Source organism: Bos javanicus, chromosome 22 (assembly GCF_032452875.1).
Source record: "Bos javanicus breed banteng chromosome 22, ARS-OSU_banteng_1.0, whole genome shotgun sequence".
Taxonomy (NCBI): domain Eukaryota; kingdom Metazoa; phylum Chordata; class Mammalia; order Artiodactyla; family Bovidae; genus Bos; species Bos javanicus.
In genome coordinates, this window is record NC_083889.1 from 39,197,686 (window position 1) to 39,219,597 (window position 21,912).

General features: G+C 41.0%; 1 protein-coding gene across 3 annotated transcripts in view; it reads right to left on the reverse strand.

Moving 5' to 3' along the window:
• The window catches only part of PTPRG (protein tyrosine phosphatase receptor type G), a 777,275-nt gene that overhangs the window by 132,655 nt on the left and 622,708 nt on the right, over positions 1–21,912 (reverse strand). For all 3 annotated transcript variants that reach the window (XM_061396518.1, XM_061396519.1, XM_061396517.1), the window contains exons 7-8: positions 21,432–21,589; positions 8,659–8,851 (exon numbers count right to left, since the gene is read on the reverse strand). In XM_061396518.1, coding sequence (XP_061252502.1) covers positions 8,659–8,851; positions 21,432–21,589 — 351 coding nt within the window. The remainder of the gene's footprint in view (positions 1–8,658; positions 8,852–21,431; positions 21,590–21,912) is intronic.

The following is a 21,912-nucleotide window of genomic DNA, read 5'->3' on the forward strand; positions in this document are numbered from 1 at the left end:
CAAAGTGTTAGTAAAAATTAGATACTCTACAACAAAATGCAACCCTAACAGATGACTTTCACCTTCACCTGGACTGCCCTCATCCAACCAATGTCATCCTGCCAGGAGTATTTCTATCAGCCTCCAGCTGTCTTGCCAATTTCACCCCACGTCCTCTGCAAACATTTCTCACCTAATAGTCAATGATGGATTTAAAACCCTGGTCAGATGGTTCCACAGCCCTGCTTAGCACCCTTCAAAGGCATCCCATGGTTATAAGAACATAGTCTTAAGTCTTCCCTTACCAAGGAAGGTCTTTTGAAATCTCACCTTCACTGGTTCCTATGTCTCAGGCAGGGCCTTTGCAAAGGACTTTTCCCTCTCAGAACTTCACAGACTAGCCCACCAGTTGGCCATAGAGAAGGCTGAGTGCTGAAGAATTGATGCTTTCAAACTGTGCTGCTAGAGAAGACTCTTGAGAGCCCTTTGGACTGCAAGGAGATCAAACCAGTCAATTCTAAAGAAAATCAACCCTGAACATTCATTGGAAGGACTGATGCTGAAGGTGAAGCTGCAATACTTTGGCCTCCTGATGCAAAGAGCCGACTGGTTGGAAAAGACCATGATGCTGGGAAAGACTGAAGGGCAGGAGGAGAAGGATGACAGAGGAAGAGATGGTTGGATGCCATCACCGACTCAATGGACATGCAAATTCTGGGAGACAGTGAAGGACTGGGAAGCCTGGAGTGCTGCAGTCCATGGGGTCACAGAGTTAGACACAACTGAGCGTTAGAACAACCACCCTATCCAGGGAAGCTGCTTCCCCACGGCCTCACTACACTCTGCCACTCCTAGCAAACCACCCGATTTCATCTGCAGAAGAATACCGGAGCTTTATCATTGGCTAATCTGTTCGTTTCTTTCTTCCCCTTAAAACTTAAGCTCCAAAAGAGACTCTTCTTCCTTGCTCAGCCTTATGAGATGCTCAACAAATATTTGATAAATGAATGTGAATCCTGACAGAGGCTGTTTTGAGCATTAAATAAAACATATATGAATTGAAAAGGCCAGGATAGCATTTGGTCCATGAAAACCCCTAGGTAGCCTTTTAAACCATAGGTGCAGCAGGCACAGCTCCTAGAGAAAGCTCTTCATTGTAGATGACGTTGCCTGAGACATGAAAAGAAATTCACTGCCTACAAACATGAGCCCAAAGTAGTTAAAGCTACATTAAATGTCAAGTATCAACTTTATGCCAACCAATCAAGGGAAACTTATACCAACTCTCTACCTACTCACATAAAATTAATCATCACGGGATATCTGAGCATGAAAAAGTGTTTGATAGAACATGGCATGACCTTCAGCAGTATGAGAACCCAGAATTGGAGAGAACAGCATTGAAACATATACATTACCATATGTAAAGTAGATATCCCGTGGGGGGTTGATGTATGACACAGGAAACCAAAGCCAGTGCTCTGTGACAGCCCAGAGGGGTGATGTGGGGAGGACAGTGGGAGGGGAGATCAAGAGGGAGGGGACACGTGTATATCTATGGTTGATTCATGTTGATGTATGGCAAAAGCCATAATATTGTAAAGTAATTATCCATCAGTTAAAAAAAAAAGAAAAAAAAAGTATGAGAAGCCAGGATGTTGGAGAGTCTTAAAAAACCAGCTGTATTTTTTTTTAACTTCTTTCTTAATCACTTTCAAGATGGGCATGGCAACCGACTCTAGCATTCTTGCCTGGAGAATCCCCATGGACAGAGAAGCCTGGTGGGCTACAGTCCATGGGGTCACAAAGAGTCAGACACAACTGAGCCACTAAGAACAACAGAACAGCAATTTCCCTCCAATGAAAAAAAAGAAAAAAAAAAAAGTATGAGAACCCAGGATGCTGGAGAATCTTAAAAAACCAAGCTTATTTTTTCCTTTTTCTTTTTACTTCTTTCTTATTCCCTGGAGAAGGAAATGGCAACCCACTCCAGTACTCTTGCCTTGAAAATCCCATGGACAGAGGAGCTTGGTGCAGGCTACTATCCACAGGGTTGCAAAGAGTCAGGCACTACTGGAGCAACTTCACTTTCTTTCTTTCTTTCTTAATCACTTCTAAGAATAAAAAGTAACAGCTAGTAATAGTTACTTTTTAAAGAAAAGTGAAAGTGAAAGTCGCTCAGTCATGTCCAACTCTTTGTGACCGCATGGACTATATACATCCACAGAATTCTACACGGCAGAATACTGGAGTGTGTAGCTGTTCCCTTCTCCAATCTTCCCAACCCAGGGATTGAACCCAGGTCTCCCACATTGTGGGCAGATTCTTTACCAGCTGGGCTACCAGGGAAGCCCAAGAATGCTGGAGTGGGTAGCCTATCCCTTCTCCAATGGATCTTCTCGACCCAGGAATTGAACTGGGGTCTCGTGCATTGCAGGCCGATTCTTTATCACCTGAGTTACCAGGGAAGCCACTTTTTAAAGAAGACAGGTAACAATCTTCTAAGGGGCTGCATTTAAAGTGTTATTTTCCTTATACTTCTCTAAGCTGAAACTTTACAGAAGTACTAAGGTAACTTTTGGGAAGAGTTTCTGGGAGCGCAGCTGCCTACAAAGGAATTAAGTGCTCATATCAGAATTTCTTTTATGAAGATAAACTGATTCAAGCTCATTAATCTGGTGAGTGAAAATGATTAAACTGAAAATAGAACAACATTAATATTTTCTCCCAAAATAGCAGAAAACCATGATTTCAATGTCAAAGTCTTTTGAAAAGCAACATGGATTTACTTCGTTGTTTGCTAATTTGGGTGGAAAGCGGGATGCTCTTTCTCGATGTGTTCTGATTTAAAATAGGCTAGTTACTTAGGCATTCTCACACTGGTACATGTCCTTAAAAACTGCCTTTTAACCAAGAAAGGAAGCAATCTTTAGTGCTAAAAATATAGCTAACAAAGAGATTCCTCCATCAGCAAAAAAAAAAAAAGCAAAAATCATTCTCCAAAAACCATGGCAGTGGTTTTAGGAGACTGGGCAGGACCCTGGCAGCTCACTGTCCTCTTCCTTTGCTTTTATTACATTATCCAATGTCATTTTAATTAAGCCATCAAATCACATTATCAGATCAAGTGGTTTTGATTCCACTGTGGTTTGAACAGGTTTCATTACATTAATAAACCATATGTTTCATGTTGTTGGAAGCAAAGTTATTTTTCTCTGTTCACTGTTCCAAAAGCCTTCACAATAGACAGTATTCAGCACTTCATCACCGACGTGCTCTTCCATGTGCTCGGGATGTGTTAAGAGTAACTAAAATGACAGCCCATTAAATCTGAAAGTCTATCCAAGTTATTTACTGACAAAGGGCAGAGTGGTGACTTGGATGTCCCGTGAACAATCACTGAGCCTAAATATTGTTTCCATTTCCTGGAAACTAGAGCTTTATATTTTTTTACAGATGATATCCATTCTAAGTCTGTCTCAGGCATCAGTACAAGATTAGGATGACGTTTCCCCCTCTTTGGGTGTCGTGGGCGGCCATGCATCTCCTGCTTGGGTCTGAAAGCTTGATTCTGCTTTTTCTGTTCCAGTATGTCGGATCATCCTGACAGAAGGGCAGGATGGGGGCACCTTAACTCAGGCAGCCTCCTCCACGGTGCTGCTCAATGAACACCAGTTGATGATCACAGCCAGCAAACGAGGGAGGTGGGGCTCAGTCTACTGAGGCTCTGCTTATACATCTGGGGTGGAAGATGAGCAGATCTTAGGGTGGACTGGTCAGTGAGTGGTTACCAAGCTAATAAACCTCTTGCAGTGCCTTGGAAAGGCAGAACCAAGCCATGGACACTCTCACAGTCATGACCACCATGAAAATACCTTCAAACACGCCTAAGATTGGATTTCTCCATCCAAGTCTGAGCCATCCCCGAGAGCAGGGGTATATAAACTATTGTTCCATGGCTAAATCTGGACTGCCACCTATTGTTACAAATAAAGTTTTATTAGAAGACATTTTCTACACTTACTCATTTATGTGCTGTCTACAGCTGCCTTGATGCTACAGAGGCAGAGCTGAGTAGTTGCAACAAGAGATCACATGGCCCAATACCTGGTTCTAGATCAAAAAAGCTTACTGGGTTTCCCTGGTGACTCAATGGTAAAGAATCCACCTGCCAGTGTAGGAGACATGGGTTCGATCCCTAATTCAAGAAGATTCTACATTCCACAGAGCAACTAAGTCCAAGTGTCACAACTACTGAGTGTACACTCTAAACCCCTGGAGCTGCAACTATAAAAGCCCACATGCCCTGGAGACTTTGCTCCACTAGAGAAGCCACTGCAATGAGAAGCCCACACACTGCAACTGGAGAGCAGCCCCCACTTGCCACAGCTAGAGAAAAGCCCACACAGCAATGAAGACCTAGCACAGCCAAAAATCAATAAAGGGACTCTTCCTTTGTATTGGCTCTTCTCTACTCAGATCACTAACCTTGATAATCGAAGCCCCCCAGGCTTCCTGATAATTGCCAGCACTGGTAGCTGGCTTTCAGCCTTTGGTGCCATGAAAATACCTGAGTTTTCTTGGGGGGATACAAGGAGGAGCATTTGGTCATGTGGACCATGGTTCTATGACATTTAAAACAAATAGAAACATTATTTAAATGCAATAGGGAAGGGAGTTCCCTGGTGGTCCAGTGGCTGACTCTGTGCTCCCAACGTAAGGGGCCTTGGTTCGATCCCTGGTTGGGGAACTAGGTCCCATATGCTGCAGTTAAAGAGCTCACACGCTGCAACTACAAGAACCTGCACGCAACAACTACAGATTCCACATCTGCTACTAAAGACATCCTGTGTGCCACAAACAAGGCCCGGCACAGCCAAGTAAACACATAAGTATTAAAAAAAACAGGGACATCAGTAGTCATCAGATCAGATCAGATCAGCTGCTCAGTCGTGTCCGACTCCTTGTGAGCCCATGAATCACAGCACGCCAGGCCTCCCTGTCCATCACCAACTCCCAGAGTTCACTGAGTAGTCATCAGGAAAGTGCAAATCAAAACTAGAAAGAGATACTATTTCATATCCATTAGGATGACAACAAAAAAGATATCTAGCAAGTGTTGGTGAAGATGTGGAGAAATCAGAACCTTCCCACGATGCTGACAGGAGTGTAGACTGGTACTGCTGCTTTGGGAAAACTGTTTGGCAGTTCTTAAAAAAAACGAAAACACAGAGTTGCACAACACAGCAATTCCACTCCTAGGCTTATATCCAAGAGAAATGATAACATTCATTCACACAAAAATGTGAACACGAATGTTCAAAGCAACAATATTCATAATGAGCCAAAAGTGGGATCTATCTATTGACAAATGGATAAGCAAAATGTGGTATATCCATACAATGAGGTATAGTTTGTTCATGAAATGAAATTCTGACACATGTGCAAATATGGATAAATCTTGAAAATATGATGCTAAGTGAAAGAAGCCAGAGACGAAAAAGTCAAGTATTGGAGGATTCCATTTAAGTGCAATCTCCATAACAGGCAACTCCATACAGACAAAAAGCACATTACTGGTTTCCTGGGCCTGGGTAGGAAGCAGGCATGGGAGAAAAAAGAGTGACTGCTAAGAGGGATGGAATTTCTTTTGGGGGTGACGAAAAGTCCTGAAGCAGATACTAGTGATGATCACATAACTTTGTGAATACAGAATACCACTGAAGGGTACACTGCAAAAGAGTAAACTATATGGCATGTGAATTAAATCTCAATAAAGCTGTTATTTTAAAAAATCAAACAGGGATACTATTCAGCAGTAAAAAGAAATGAGCTACTGATCCACTACATGGATAAATCCTAAAATCCTAAAGTCAAAAGCAGAGTTGAGGTTAGGAGAAAGACCTGACTGTAAACAGGCATGAAGGAACTCGCCGGGGTGAAGAGAATGTTCTAAGAGTAGACGTGGTGATGGCTGCACAAGTGTGAGTTTGATAAAAATCACTGAATTGCACATTCACTACACCTGAACTTTATGATATGTAAATCAGGCCTTGAAAAAAGCATTAAAAAAATAGAAAACTTTCTTATATCACTGGCAGAACTGTAAAGTGGAACATACGGTCATTCTGGGAAACTGGTCAGTATCTAATCAGATCCAAACATACATGTATCCTTTAAGCTGTAGTCATTTTACTACAGGGTGCATAACCAACAGAGATGTGTCCACATGCTGGTTAAAAGGCATGTTCAAGAACTTCCCTGATGGCTAAGACTCCGTGCTCCCAATGCAGGAGACCCGGGTCTGATCCCTGGTCAGGGAACTAGGTCCCAACATGCTTCAGTTAAGGGCTCCCAGGCCACAACTAAACAGATTCCACGTTTAGCAGCCAAGCCCCGGCACAGCCAAATAAGTAATTAGAAAAAACAAACTTTCATAATTACCAAAACATGAAAATAAATCTACAAATTCATGTATATTAAAATGGATAAATTCAGGGACAGTCACACACTGAAATTCAGCAACAAGAACAAACTACAACTACATGAAATAGCATAGGTGACTCTTCAAAGCAGTGTAAAGCACAGAAGCAATTCACACAACAGAACTTGGTGAACTGATTCTATTTACACGAAACTGATCAGGAGGCAAGACTATGACCATGGTTATCCTTGGGAACGGGCAGTGACTAGGAATGGGGAGAGGAATGTGCTTTGGGAAGCTGATGTGATGTTAGTTTCTGGATCTGGGTGTGTGTCACTCAAGCATATTCAGTTTCTGAAAAGTCATCAAGTTCTATGCATACTGTGCGTGCATGTTTCTGTAGGTTACACTCTAACACTATGCTAAAAAAATTAAAAAGAAGACTGTGTCTATATCTCTGTCTCTAGAAAGATCACAAAACATTTTAACATTCAAACATCTTAAGAGTCAGCAATGGATGCACACCATGACCACTATAACCTTGCAAGACGAAGAACTGATTCCCTCTAAGGATGGGTCCTTGGTTCTGCTCAAAATCAGAGAAAGCCCATTTGGTGGAGGATACTGCCCACTCTGACAATTTAACACAATGGAAACCAGTGTCCTCTCTAATTTCCTTGGGTAAGAAGGACTATGCACCCTCTCTGCACAGCTGGTATATCAGATGCTCAAGCCCATTTATCAGGAAAGAACTTTGTAACTGTCATAACATCAGCATTTCCAAGCTATCAGATCCTATACTCACTTGTGATATAAATTCCCCATCCTCCGAACGTCCCACCTCATGCAACATAGTCAGCCCTAAGAGTCCTCCTTTCCCCAAGCATGTTCTCTTGGGAGAAGCTTTACAGTTTGGCCGTTTGCTTTATTTTTAACTTGGATTAAAAAAAAAAAAAAAAAGCCAAATGAGATTCTTCATGCCAGTCCAATTCAAGATAGTTTACAGGTTTGTGTGCTTCTCAACCTTCCTGCTGTTCCCAGTTGATAAATGAGGCCCTTGACAAAGTGTCAGCCCCAAATTAGTTGATTCTCAAGTATGTCTTGACGGAACCTGGCCAGACTAGCTTCTTCGCACCGTCCTCTGACAAAAGTATACAGACAGGAAGGAGATGATCACATTGTTAAAACTCCCTTTCCTCTTCTTTTAGCTCCTTTGCAGATACATGAGCCTGGAAAATGGGCTCATTCTTATCATCAAAGGGCACATTAATGCAGTTATTTCTGGAATATCAACTCACTCCTCTTGTTCCTATAAAGGTCATATGCCAGTAAACTGGTCCCTTTTATTGGAGGTAGGGGTATGTACATTCCTGAAATAAAGCCCTTGCATATAACTCACGATGCTAAAAATACCACAGTCTAACTGTCAACGTCAGTAAATGACATAAACGCTTCCCACATCACCCAAGCCCACTATTTCTAAAGAGAACTGGCTTGGGAAAGGCCCATCTCTTCAAACCCAAAGGAAATACCTTCTTCTTCCTTCCTCCCTTCCAAATACTGGGACTTTGACAAGCCTTATTCCTTCAAAGGTTTCTTGAGCTCTGTGATTTTATGACAAATCACAGAGCTTGAAGGTTGAGCTGTGAGGGTAGAATCAGACTTTCCAATTTCCTGGGAGAGAAATTCATGACCGTTTCCCATGAGAAAGGAGAAATGGAAAAAGATTAGGACACAAGCAAGTTATGAAACTTATGTTTTTCAGATCTGGGAATTGAATTGTTAAACCATAGATCTAAAAGATTACGTGATGTCTGGTGGAGGTGGAGAGCTGGAGGGGGACTTCTTGCCTAGTATGGAAGTTAGTAAGAAAGCTGAAGACTGGGGTGTTGAAAGCGAGTCTGAGGTCCTGATGTTTGAGCTCAAACACCTGATTGCAGCAGGGAAACAGTTAAAAAGTAAGACACCAAAAAGCTTTAACACATCAACAAGTTTAGTGCTGACGCTACAAGGTCAAATTACAGAGAGAAGGACTGATATTTCGCTAGTCAAAAGGGCAATTCTGAACATATCTATTTAACTGAAGTTATTCCCACAAATGCTTCTATTTATCACCCAGACAAGTCTCTTTCAGCAGAGAAACATGCTTTTAATGCCAAGTTCCAGTTCTTGGCTGGTTCCGAACTCCTTTTCACTTAAAGTAATTTATGATAAGGAAATCTTCCTCTGGGCAAGGGCACTGAATCCAAATGTACCTTTAGAGGCTTCCGTCCCCAGTGGGTTTTCTAAGAAGTCTGTCATGTCGTGGTTCCAGGCGTCACGAACGGCAGACTTGTACACCACCCTGTTATTCAGGCCCTGCTGTGGCCGGAAGTTATTTCTCAGATACTCTACTGACTTGACGTGGTCTTGCTGCTCCGTGGTGAAGATGGAATAAAAAGCCTCGAGCTGAACACAGAACCAGAGAAAAAGAAAAAAAAGAGAGATTTGGTTAGAAGGCTACATGGTCCAAAGCCAGGAGGGGTGATGAGAACACAAGGTGCTGGGAGGTGCCCGAAGTCGAATGGGACAAACTCAGCCAGACACAGGCTGCCTGCTGGCATCACTGCCAGTGGGCTTATCTGGCTGCGGATTCTTTTCTGTCAACTGAAAAGGAAAACACTTCATTGGAAGGTGCTTAGAACTCTTGCAGCTCGTGTCTCAGACAAGAGGCCGGGTCTTTCTGCAGCAACCCCCCAGCCATCCCTGCCCCAACCCCTGGCAAGAACTTCCGTATTACAGGAAGCAGCACAGCGTTATATAGTGAAACTGCTAAGTTTGAGACTCAGACTTCCTGGGTGGGAATTCTAGCTCGATGGCTCAATCACTCTGTGACCTTGAGAAAGTTGTTTGACTTCTCTTGAGCTTCAAATCTTCCTTGGTAAAATGCTGATAATTACTGCAACATCGACCAGATAGGGTTTGGGTCAGCAGTAAATGAGATTGTCCATGCATGGTCATTAAAACAGTTTCAGGAACAGAAGAGCTTTAGAAATATTCGCAATTTATCAATAATTCTTACTAAGTACCTTCTTATATACTAGGGATACAGTTACTAAGTCACAAAGTTGATAAGCCCATGATGTACAGGTTAAACTACTGAAGTTCAACATTTACCAGATGGGTAACCATAAGCAAATTATTCAAGCTTTCAGTAACACAGGTTTCCTCATCTATAAAATGGATATGATACTAGTACTGCCTTTCTTAAGGTTGTTAAAAAGATTAAAATCTATGAAGCAGCCAGTAAGCCCGTAGTAAAGATTAGGTTTCATTATTAGTAATATTACTGGGAAACATATTCCTCAAGACTGCTGTCTAAACTTTTAGGGGAAATCAAAGAAAATTCAGGACTCCAGGATCCTATTTATACTACCAAAAAGGATTCTTTGTGGCCCTCAACATTCTGCATAGCATAAAAAAGGTCATATGGAATCTATAAAAATAGTACAGATGAACCTATTTGCAAAGCAGAAATAGAGACACACAGGTAGAGAACACATGTATGTACAGCAAGGGGTAAAGGGTGGCAGTGGGATGAACTGGGAAACTACTGGGAGACACATATACTACTGTGTATAAAACAGGTAACTAACGAACATCTCCACAGGGAACTCGACCCAGTGCCCTGTGGTGACCTAAATGGGAAGGAAATCTTCAAAAGAGGGGATATATGTATAAGTAGAGCTGATTCACTTTGCTGTACAGCAGAAGCTAACACAACACTGTAAAGCAACTATACTCCAATAATTTTTTTTTTTAGAAAAGATCATTCTATTATATAAGAGGAATAGAACAGGGGCTAAGTGACAGAGATTTGTTCTCAATGAGCCACGAAGATACTCTTGTAACCAAAGAAATGGAGCATAACGTAAAATGTCCAGCCACCAAAACACCAACTCCTTGAGCTGCAGTTAAAAATGAAATAAATAGAGAAACTGAACGAACTCTTTCTGGCCCAACTGGCTCCTTGAATGCCAAATCAGAATGCTTTCTGCAGGACAGAATTACAAGGGAAAATAGAAAACCACTTCCCAAGCTGAGATGGAGTGGCTTCCCTAAACTTAACAGGACCAGGAGGTGGTTAAGCCAATGGACAATAAGAGAATGAGGACCGGGATTTCTGGATGGGCGTCTTGAAGCCTGGAACGAACCCCAGTGTTTCTCTAACAGCCTCACAGAATGACAGAAAATGACTGGCTTACAGTCTGAAACTCCTCTCTTTGCCTGAAAAGGCACTGAATTTACACCGTCAAGAAAAATAATTTAAGTATACGGATTCACTCATCATTCCACCTCCTCTCCCAATTCTCCTGCACATGAAAAGTGATAATAAACCATGAAACCTTTTCTGCTTTTTCCCCAAGGGAATAGAAGCAGGGTGGTATTCCACGCAAAAGTAGCCTGTTATTCCCCTTTTATTCTAGTTCTCTACAATTCATAGAACTTCTAACAACTCATGTGGTTGCTATTTAGAATTTGTCTTTCTTCCATTCTTCCTTCTGATGGTCCCTGTTTATGTATCATGAAGGGAGAAAGGCCATAAAAGAAGAATTACAAAAACTGGACTGTTTACTCTGTCCAAAGGTGACCTATTCAGATGAAAAGAATTGGAGGTGCTGAAAGGGAAAAATCAACTCAACCTAGCAAGGTGCACACACTTGGTAGACACTACCAAAATCACAACTGAAAGCGTCTCAAAGTGAGAGGAGCTTTTAGGATTTTCTCAGAGAAAATAACTCCTAAAAATTACATGAAAGGAATTAACAAAGACCTTCTGGAGGCAGTCAAGGGAAAGACCAACCAATATGATGAAAGGGAAGGAGCACAATCCCGTGTGGAAAGGTTAAAGGAAGAGGAATTGTTTCGCCTGAAGAAAAGGCGAGTAAGGAGTAATTTGATTAAAGGCCTTGTATGTGAAAGATGATGACCAGCTCTTATCCACGTCCGGAGAAGGCCAAATAAGAGAAAATTGGTTTGCATTAAAGCCTTAAGAGATGTGACTTGAATAGAGGAAGGAATTCCTTAACTTAAGGGTGATTTTTTTTTTTTTTTAAAGAAGAGTGGGCTGTCATACATAGCAAGTTAGACCAGAAATTTTTTAGAAGGGACAGCCATCTGTAATCAAATACTTTCATCTCTTGGATGCCAGGAAAGGATGGCCTGGGAGACCCTCAGCAATGTGACTCCAAGGTCTGTGTATTCTCTTGAATACTTGCTTCTTTCACAGCTCTCATTTAGTACTCCTGAAAAGTTTATTTCTGATGCCTCAGGAAAGAATTAGTCATATAACTGTAAAAAGAGGCAGGTCCTGAATTCAACACAGAAGTGATTTTGCTCAAAGTGTTCTTACAGTTTAATGACATGCAATGGCTTAAAAGCTCGGCCACATCCTTGTCATTAACTCAACTTGCCCGAAGATTTCAAAGGAAGGACGTGATGGTTCTGAGAGTGAACTGATGACCTGGGCGATATTATATTGTCACCTGGATCATAGCTTCTCTTGACAGTCCCATAAAAGAGGAAAAAAGGAGGACAAGCTTAGCAGGCTCATCAAATAAATGTCCTTCAGTATTGGCAGCATTTATGAAAACTCATTCTCTCCTCTCAGTTGGATAAAAATTGTCAGTGGCCTCTCCTGCTGGTGACGGGCATGCTTGGCCATTGAGTGGAAGCGTTCATGGTCTCCAGATTGGCAAGGGGAACCTATATTTTTCACTTGGGCAGGAGGTCAGCGGTCATCTGGACCAGACAACTTCTGCAGCTCTTCACACAGCTGCTGCATGTTGTCCCTCAGTCCTCACCCTTGCCTTGAAACCCACAGTTGCTAAAGGTAAACCTGGCCACCACCAGGACCCTGACTTTGTTGGATTCCATGGGACGCCATTCATAGGCCAGGCGATGATAGGAAGGTGCTTCGAAGAGATGGGCAACAAGGCAGCCCCATGTAAAGCACAAGACATAGAACAAACTACAAAGCTGCGTCTCTCCGGCCTCTGATTGGTCCACGCATTTGGCGTGTAATCTGTTCAGTTATTCTAGATCTAGTTAACTACATTCTTCTAGATCTAGCTAACACAGTGATCCTTCTAAAATGTACACGAGCTCCTTCTCAAATGTACCTTGGTCCACCACCTTTCGACAGGTATTATTAGTAAACATTTTCCTGCCTGGAATAATTCCTGACACAGAAAAGGTACTCAGTAAATATGACTGTCATTAGCATATGCATCAGTGTGTAAGTCGTGTCTGGCTCTTCTGCGACCCCACGGGCTGTAGCTCACCAGGGTCCTCTGTCCACAGGATTCTCCAGGCAAGAATTCTCGAGTGGGCTGCCATTTCCTCCTTCAGGGGATCTTCCCAACCCAGGGATCAAACCCATGTACTCTGCGTCTCCTGCACTGGCAGCTGGGTTCTTTACCACTGTGCCCCCTGTCGTAACTATTATTATTTTGTGAAGAATGTAGTAACTATGATTGCGTGCTAAGCTTACAACAACCGTAAGAAGTTCTCGGCAGCTTCTTTTTCCTTTTCTTTTCTTACAGTATATATATAGACATATATATTAACAATGTATATGATACATATATATAGTAAACAAAACATATGTAGTTACATTTTTAATGTCATTATATATACACTGTATATATATATATAATGTGTCTATGTATATGTATCATGAATATTTGCATCTTATTAAACTCATTATGTGCCAGGTACCTTTGTCAAGCCCTTCATAAACACTGTTTTGCTAACTTAGTCTTGGCTCAAAATAACACCATTAGAGTGACATTATTCATAATATTATTATGATATCACTAACACTAGAAACTAATATTTACTGAGCGTTGATTAGGCACCCTGTGCTAAGAATGTTATCTGCTTTCTCCCACTTAATCCTCATATAAATCCAGTACTGTTGGCGGTATTACCATCGTTTTTTATTGTTTTGTATTATATTGTTTTGACTGAGTAGGAACTTGGGCTTAGAGACATTAAGTCAGTTGCTCAGAATCACACAGAAACTGAGAGGTGCAGTGAGGATTAGAAGCCTGGGTCTATGTGACTCTGCTTTTCACACTTTTCAGTCACTTTGTGCCACACGCGTAACGGCTTCAGTATCATTCACCAGAAGAGCAATACTGTAGTGGACAAACAGAATTTGATGTTAGTACAGACGTCCCTAAACCATTCCTTTTAGCTGCCCTCCAAAGACCCTACCATGCAGGGCACCCACTACTGCCATTCCACTACTGGCAGTATACATCTATTCACATTCTTCTGCACTCTGTAAAGACACCGCCTGCAACCCAACACGGGAAGAATCAGGAACTATGAACAAGACGGGAGCTGCAAACGGAAAACAGATCCACCTCACAAAGCCTGTATTCTCTTTCCCTTATTCTTTTCCAGAGGCATGTAATAAACACACTTGGATTTACCTTGAATATAATTAACGAACTCTTTATCATTTAGGGAAAATAAATGAAAGTTTTTATTTCTGTAATATTAAATTGACTTTTTAACTTTTGAAGTGAGCATGTAAAACATTTCCTTCTTTTATCCCTGCTTGGGGAGTTGTAATTGCATTTTAACTGGTGCTGTTTCAAGAACAATTTTAACCTTGAATTGCAAATGTGCTGGCTGGAAGTGTATATAAATCAATTCAACTTAAGTTTTAACTGTAAAAACATTACAGAGAATAATTAGTTTTTAATCTGTCAGTTTGAGTCAAAGGAAATTTGAAAACTATTCATACTGTTTGTAAGATCTGGTCCATAAGATGTGGGAGAGGACTATCATGGTTGAAGGGGGCAAATGAGAGAAAATCAAAAGTAATGTAATTACCAACCACGGAAAGGCTGATGATGTGCACCATTTTATAGACTGTATATAGAATGGCAATTAAACCAAGCTAGAGTCCATTATAAGAATAATAATAAACTCCAGGGTAAACATTAGGATCCATAATGTCGCACCTAAGGTCATGGGGTTTTGTCATACATTTAAGAGGTATGTATGGTTTGGTTGCCGCATAAGTAAACAAGATAATAATGAGGGAATATGAAATTCCCAGTAGCCTGGAGCATTCAAAGTTTTACTTATTGAACCATGGCTATAAAAATAAAATCTGAGAATGCTCCATGTCTGCAGGCTGTGCTCTCTCCCTGCAGCTATGGACAGTTTTGGGCGAAGGTGATTATAGAAAGGCCTTCTACAGAAAGAAGAGGATTTAACCATAATTAACAATGAAACCTACCTGTTATGGGCTAATAATAGCATCTTCACTCACTATTAAAAGAAAGTCTTTGTTCAAATCACTGCACGTTGTGTAGTGTTGGAATAGAAACTCTTTGAATTACGTGATTTATCAGTTGTTACGGCCTTGAGATAAAATGAGAGGCCCAACCATCAGCAGTCACACATGGCCATTCCGCTGGTAATGTGGCTAGTCCTACACATTGAAACGATAGTATTTTGGATACATGAGGTTAAATAAAACATATTATTAAAATTAACTTCACCTGTTTATCTTTAACTATTTTAGTGTGGCTATCAGAAAATTTAAAATGATACATGTGGCTTGTTTGTTGCTGCTGGACAGTGCTGTCTGAGTGGCTTCAGCAATTAAAAAAAAAAAAGCAACAAAGAAACCCACCTAATATCTCCGAGTACTTCCTGTGGTGCCAGGCACTAGTCTTGAGCATATCCCACATGCACTCCATCAATGAATGTCTATAATGACTCCATAAAGTAGGTATTATTATTATTTCCATTTTACAGATGAAAGTTGAGGCACAGAGTTAGTAGAGCAATTGATTAACTTGGATGAAGAATATAGCCAAAAATGGAACAGTTTGGCTCCATATGGAATATGGTCTTAATTCAAAAGAGTTGCTCTACTCTTTATGACAGGAACAATATTGGTTCAAATTTTAAAAAGTCATGTCACTTAAGGACCCCACATAAACACTATTAAAACTAATACATGAATTCAGCAAAGTACAAGGATACAAGATTAATATTCAGAATTTGTTTACACTAACAATGAAATGCCAGAAAGTTAAACAAACAAAAAATCCATTTTAAAATTGCATCAGAAAACAAAGTATCTAGGAATAAACCTAATCATTAGGTGAAAGACCTATATGCTGAGAACTATAAGACACAGATAAGGAAAACTGAAGGTGACCCAAAGAAATGGAAAGATATCCCATGCTTGTGGACTGGAAGAAGTAATGTTTAAATGGCCAGATTACCCAGAGCAATCTACAGATGTAACATGATCCCCATCAAATAACCCGTGACATTTTTCACAGAACTAGAAGAAATATTCCTAAAATTTATATGGAACTACACAAGACCCTGTATTGTTAAAATAATCCTGGAGGAGTAGGGAGAAGAAATCAAAGCTGGAAGCATTACCCTCCCAGACTTAAGACAATATTACAAAGCTACAATAATCAAAACAGCATGCTGTTGGCATAAAAACAGATGTATGGATCAACAGAACAGATGAGAGAGCCCAGAAATAAACCCATATGCCAATGGTCAGTTAATCTACAACAAAGGAAGCAGAAATAAATAAAGGGGAAAAGAAAGTCTCTTCAGGAACTAGTGTTGGGAAAGCTGGACAACTGCATGTAAATCAGTGAAGTTAGGACACACCCTCACACAATACACAAAAATCAACTCAAAATGGCTTAAAGACTTAAATATAAGACATAACACCATAAAATTCCCGGAAGAGAAAATAGGCAAAACATTTTTGGACATTAATTGTAGCAATGTTTTCTTAGGTCACTTTCCCAAAGCAAAAGAAATAAAAACAAAAGTAAACAAATGGAACCTAATTAAACTTAAAAGCTTTTGCATAGCGAAGGAAACCATCAATAAAGCAAAAACACAACCTATGAAATGGGAGAAAATATTTGGAAACAATGTGCCTGACAAAGGGTTAATTTCCAAAACATACAACTCAACATCCAAAAAACAAACGACCCAATCAAAAAATGAGTAGAAGTCCTAAACAGACATTCCTCCAATGAAGGCATGAAAGATGCTCAATATTGTTAGTTATTATAGACATGCAAAGTTAAACTACAATCAAGTATCACCTCACACTGGTTAAGAATAGCTATTATCAAAATGTCTACAAATAATAAATGCTGAAGAGGGTGTGGAGAAAAGGGAACCTTCTTACACTATTGGTGGGAGTGTAAACTGGTACAGCCACTATGGAAAATAGCATGGCGGTTCCTCAAAATACTAAAAATAGAGCGACTATATGATCCAGCATTCCCACTCTTGCGAATGTATCTGGAAAAGACAAAAACTAATTTGAAAAGACACATGCACCCCAATGTTCATAGTAACTCTATTTACAACAGCCAAGTCATGGAAGCAGCCCAAATGCCCATTAATAGATGACCAGTTGTGCCCCCCTTCACACACACACAATGGAATATTACTCAGCCGTATAAAAGAATGAAATACTGCCACCTGCAATTACATAGATGGACCTAGAATATCATACTAAATGAAGTAAGTCAAAGAGAAAAAGACAAACATTATATGATATGACTTATATGTGGAATATAAAAAAATACAAATGAATATATATACAAAGCAGAAATAGACTTATAGACATAGATGACAAACTTATGGTTACCAAAGAGAAAAGTGGTGTAGAAGGATAACTTAGAGTATAGGATTAATAAACTACTGTACATAAATCAGGCACATAACAGGATTTACTGTGTAACATAGAGAACAATACTGGACCTCTTGTAATAACCTATAATGGAAAATAATCTGAAATATATATATATAATTGAGGCACTTTGCTGTACATCTGAAACTAGCACACTATTGTAAATCAACTATGAACTCCAATAAAAAATCATCTAACTTCAATTTTTTAGAAGTCATGCAAATAAAACAAATAAACTAGTCTTTTTGATAGAACCTCCAAGAAGCACTTCAACAAAACTGATGCTAGGAGAGATCATATGTAGTGTCATATTTCAAACTATAGAAGCCAACAGTCTTGGAAAGTGAAGGTTGGGATAGTCTCCGATGGCCAAAGTATCACCATCTGACAGCCACTGCTATAGAATAAAACACATCCTAGATAGTAGACTAAAATTATCATGTTCCCTGACTGATCATGAACACAAGGCAGGGACCCATCTCAATGTGCTGGTCCCTGTTCCTTTGGCCTCCTGTGCCAGGACTGAGGGTGCTGCCGTTTTGTTTGGGTGACAAAATCATGGTTGGATTTTTGCCTGATATTTACAGTCGACCTGAGGGGAGCCACACAAGCCATGCTGACTGCTGATCAACCAAGCCAACCAACGTGATTCCATTACCTACACCACATTCAAATCTAGATTATCACAGAAGCCAGTGTCAGAGCTCACTGGCTGCAGGGTTGGTTTGAATGCCCAAGGAAACCCACAAAAGAGGCTCATATTTACTCAGAAAGACATCCACATCATGTAAGTCAACAGTGAGTGCTCAGCACTCTATTTTAGGGTGAACCTGCTCTCCTTTTCACTGCTGACAGGTCCCCACCCTGTAGAAGAGAAGAGCCTTTGGAGAAAAGGAAGGATGAATGACTAGGAAAGCTTTTTTTTTCCCCCTGACAGAAGCAGACATGGAATTCTGTCTACTTGTCTTCTCTGAATTGGCCATTTGCCTTTCTGAAATGAACATTCTGTGCTAACTACAGAAAGAATGTTGGCAGGCGCAAGGTGGGAAGGGCTGAAACGACAATATTTGGATGGCTAACACTTTCCTGTCTGAGGACTGACACAGCGGTGACCTCCACTCAGCTCACCAGCAAGGAATCAGTGTGGCCACATGAAAATGAGTCGCTTCCTCCCTTGGGAAACAGGAAGGGATATATGAAGCTGTGCTTGATGCAAGTGAAGCATTATCTAAAGGCGGCTCAGAGGTAAGAAACTGGGGAGCCAGTATGACTAGTTTATTTCTTCACCATTCTCTTGAAACAATAGTACCTACAGAGAGGTCACAGACTGAAAATCACAGGGAAAAACAAAACAAAACAAAACTCTTCCATTATTTCTCTTTGAGAGTATGAGTAGCAGAGTAGAAGCATAAAAAGATGTTAACAAAGCACTTTTTAAGATACCCAGTTCCCAAATGTCAAAATGCTTCTCATTGACAAATACTTGACAAGACATCCAAGCCTAAAACTCTGTATTTTGTTTAAGATTCACCAAACTGCAGTAAAACCCAGTTATGTGTTAAAGGTCTATTTCACCTCAGCCAAACAATTACCTCTCTATGCCTCCCCCTCACATGGCACCCTCCAAAAAAAAAACAAAACAAAAAAAGCCAAACTTGAATTTTCTAACCTCATTATCTCAAGCCTTTATATCTTTGAAGACAAAAGCATTTATCTTAATCGACAAAAAGGGTCCCTTTTCAAAGCTCTGTCCCCCACCCCGAACCTTGAGGATATAAATATTTGGACTGCAGTTTTCTTACATTTTAATAAAACAATGCTGGCCTCACCATGAGGAAGAAAATTTGTTTTATATTTCATTATCTCCTTAAAGCCAGCAGATCCTGTTCAGCAACCAAATTGCTAGTCCTTCTTTTTTCATCACAATGGAATTAAAAGGAAAAAAAGAAAAATCTGAAAGTAAAATGCCTGCCAACTGTAGTAAGGCCAAATTAACCTGTTTCCCCTGGTCCCACAGCTCCTACATTTTCTAGTGGGATCTCTCTCCGTCACATAGGTCCTTCTAGATAATCTGCTCCCTTCCCACCTCCCTCCCTGCCCAGAATGGCAACAAACACTGATGTCTCAGGACACAACCAGCACCTCTGCTGATTTATGAAGAAATGGACACAAGACCAAGGCCATCCAACTTGCTGTTGGATAACTTCTACTCAGATCTATCTTTCTGAATACTTGACCCAAGACCCAGACCACTAACAGCTGGCAGCTGGGTGGTGCTAGAGAAGACTCCTCAGAGTTGCCTGGACAGCGGGAAAACAAACCAGTCACTCCTAAAGGAAATCAACCCTGAATGTTCATTGAAAGGGCTGATGCTGAAGCTGAAGCTCCAGTACTTCGGCAGGTGATGTGAACAGTCAATTCAGAAAAGACGCTGATGCTGACAAAGATTGAGGGGAGGAGGAGGAGGGGGCGACACAGGATAAGATGGTTGGATGATGATGGATCATCAATTCAATGGCCATGAGTTTGAGCAAACTCCAGAAGACTGTGAAGGACAGGGAAGCCTGGGGTGTTGCTGTTCATGGGGTTGCAAAGAGTTGGACACAACTTAACAAATGAACAACAAACCATACTGGGCTCCAATCCCCTCCAAAGAAAACCACACTCAAACTGGGACAGAGAGACAGCACCAGAGTTTTGCAAAAGGACAGAATCACAAAGCTGTGGCAGAAACTCTTAAGATGTAAGAGCTGGCCCCTAAAAGACAGAGTACAACTCGTGCCTCACTTGCTAGTAACAGTCCTGGTCACGATGTCTTCATCTCAGGATGTCCCTACTCTGGTTTCCTTCAAATATTCCCTCTACTGAAGCTATTTTAAGTGCGTTTCTGTTTCTGATACCCCAAACAGCCCTGACCAGGATACCATCCAATTCTATTTCTCCCATTCCCTTTACTGTACTCTCTGCCCTGTTATAAAAATCTTTGGACTATTTCCCATGCCAGCCAGGTTCTTAATCTTGTTGCCTGTGTCTTCTTCTGTTATATTAATTTATCATGTAATTTGAAAACTTCCCCCTTCCTTGACATTAGCTTCATCCCTAGCTGACCAACGTTAAGGATGCATCTGTATGGATGTCTCTGATAAGAATGTTCCATTTTTCAAACAGTCCTGAGTCAACAGCTCAAATCCACACATGGTCTTACAAATCCTACCAATTGTTCTTGGTCCCATTTTATGAAATTATGGAGAAGTCTACTCTTCTTTTACTGCAATACATGTTGCATTTTTCACCAAAAATCATATTTGCCTTCTTTCCCCATTCCATCTGTTAATCCTCATGGGGTGAGGGGATGTCAAGACCTCTCACCCCCTGCTGGATCCTCTTTCTCTGATATTTTCCCCTAATCTCATCTGCATTTCACCAAATTCCTACCCACAGTTAAGAGCTCAGCCTAAGCCCAGCATACTATGACATCTGCCAGGTCATACTCAGAGAGACACAGTTCAGTGTAGGGGTCAGCAACATGGGTTTGCAATTAGACAAACTCAGGCTTGGTTTTCTGGCTTCAATCTTCATTGACCATGAATCCTTGGTCATGTTATTCAACTTCTCCACACCATGATGTTGTCCTTACCTATACCACCTGTGTGCAATATACCGAACTCTCAATGTTGTTTCGCAACTAAATTGATTACATGTAAAATGCCTATCATATAGAAAGAGCTCCATTGGTGGCATTTTTTTCTTTCATTTCTTCATGTATACCAATTTCTCTTTTCTGAACTTTGAGGAGGTTTAGTAGCTCAGAGCATGACCTTGGGGTCAGACATCCTGGCCTCGCAGCTGGCTGGGTGACCTTGACAGATCACTTCACTTCTGTTGTGTCTCTTCTGTAAAATGAAGGTATGAACAGCACCGACCTCATAAGACTGCTCATGAAGACTAAATGAGTTAACGCATATAAAGAGCTCAACAGTTCCTGGCATAAGGTCTCATCATCACAGAGGGTGGCATTTATCTGCTCAAGACTGAATACTTACAAGATATCTGCTTTCATGCCTGCTATTCTCTTCAACTAAGTTCATTTGTGGCTGAGCAAGCCATGTCTTATATTTTACAATTCCCAGGTGCAAAAATATGTAAAGAATCAGTGAGAAGCAAAGGATACCAAAAAACAAAATTGTTATCCTGGTTATACTCTAGCAATGTCATCAGGTTAAGTCAACACAAAACAAGTTAAGTATGGAAGCCCTCTGGGGGCTAAGTAGCTACCTGATGGTAAGAGATGGGGACGGGCCTCCGGAATACTATCCACTCCACAATTTCGCTGCACGGTGGGGTCGTCAGAGAACCTGTGTACCTGTAATAGCTGCCCAGGGATGCAGGCAGGAGGTCCCGGAGGATGAAAGGATCCAGAAAGGTCTCCTTCTCTGTTTGGGAGAAAAGGGAAAAGAAAACACAGTGGTTAAGTCCTGCTACGCGGCAGACACACAGTCAAAACCCTCGGCGTCGGGCGCCACGTCACAAGTCTTGTGTTTGTTTACATCCTGAGAAGCATGAGCATTTGGTGGTGGGAGAGCCATGGAAAACAAAGCAGCATTTCCCAGGGTGTGTTCTGAGACTTCGCACAGCGCTGTATTTCATGAAAAACAGGTTTCATGGTGAACAGCACCGGGCAACACTGCAACCCCTCTCTCTGTCCCCAGGAAACAGGCAAAACATTAGCACAGTCGAGTCCCTGAGTCCTGCAGAA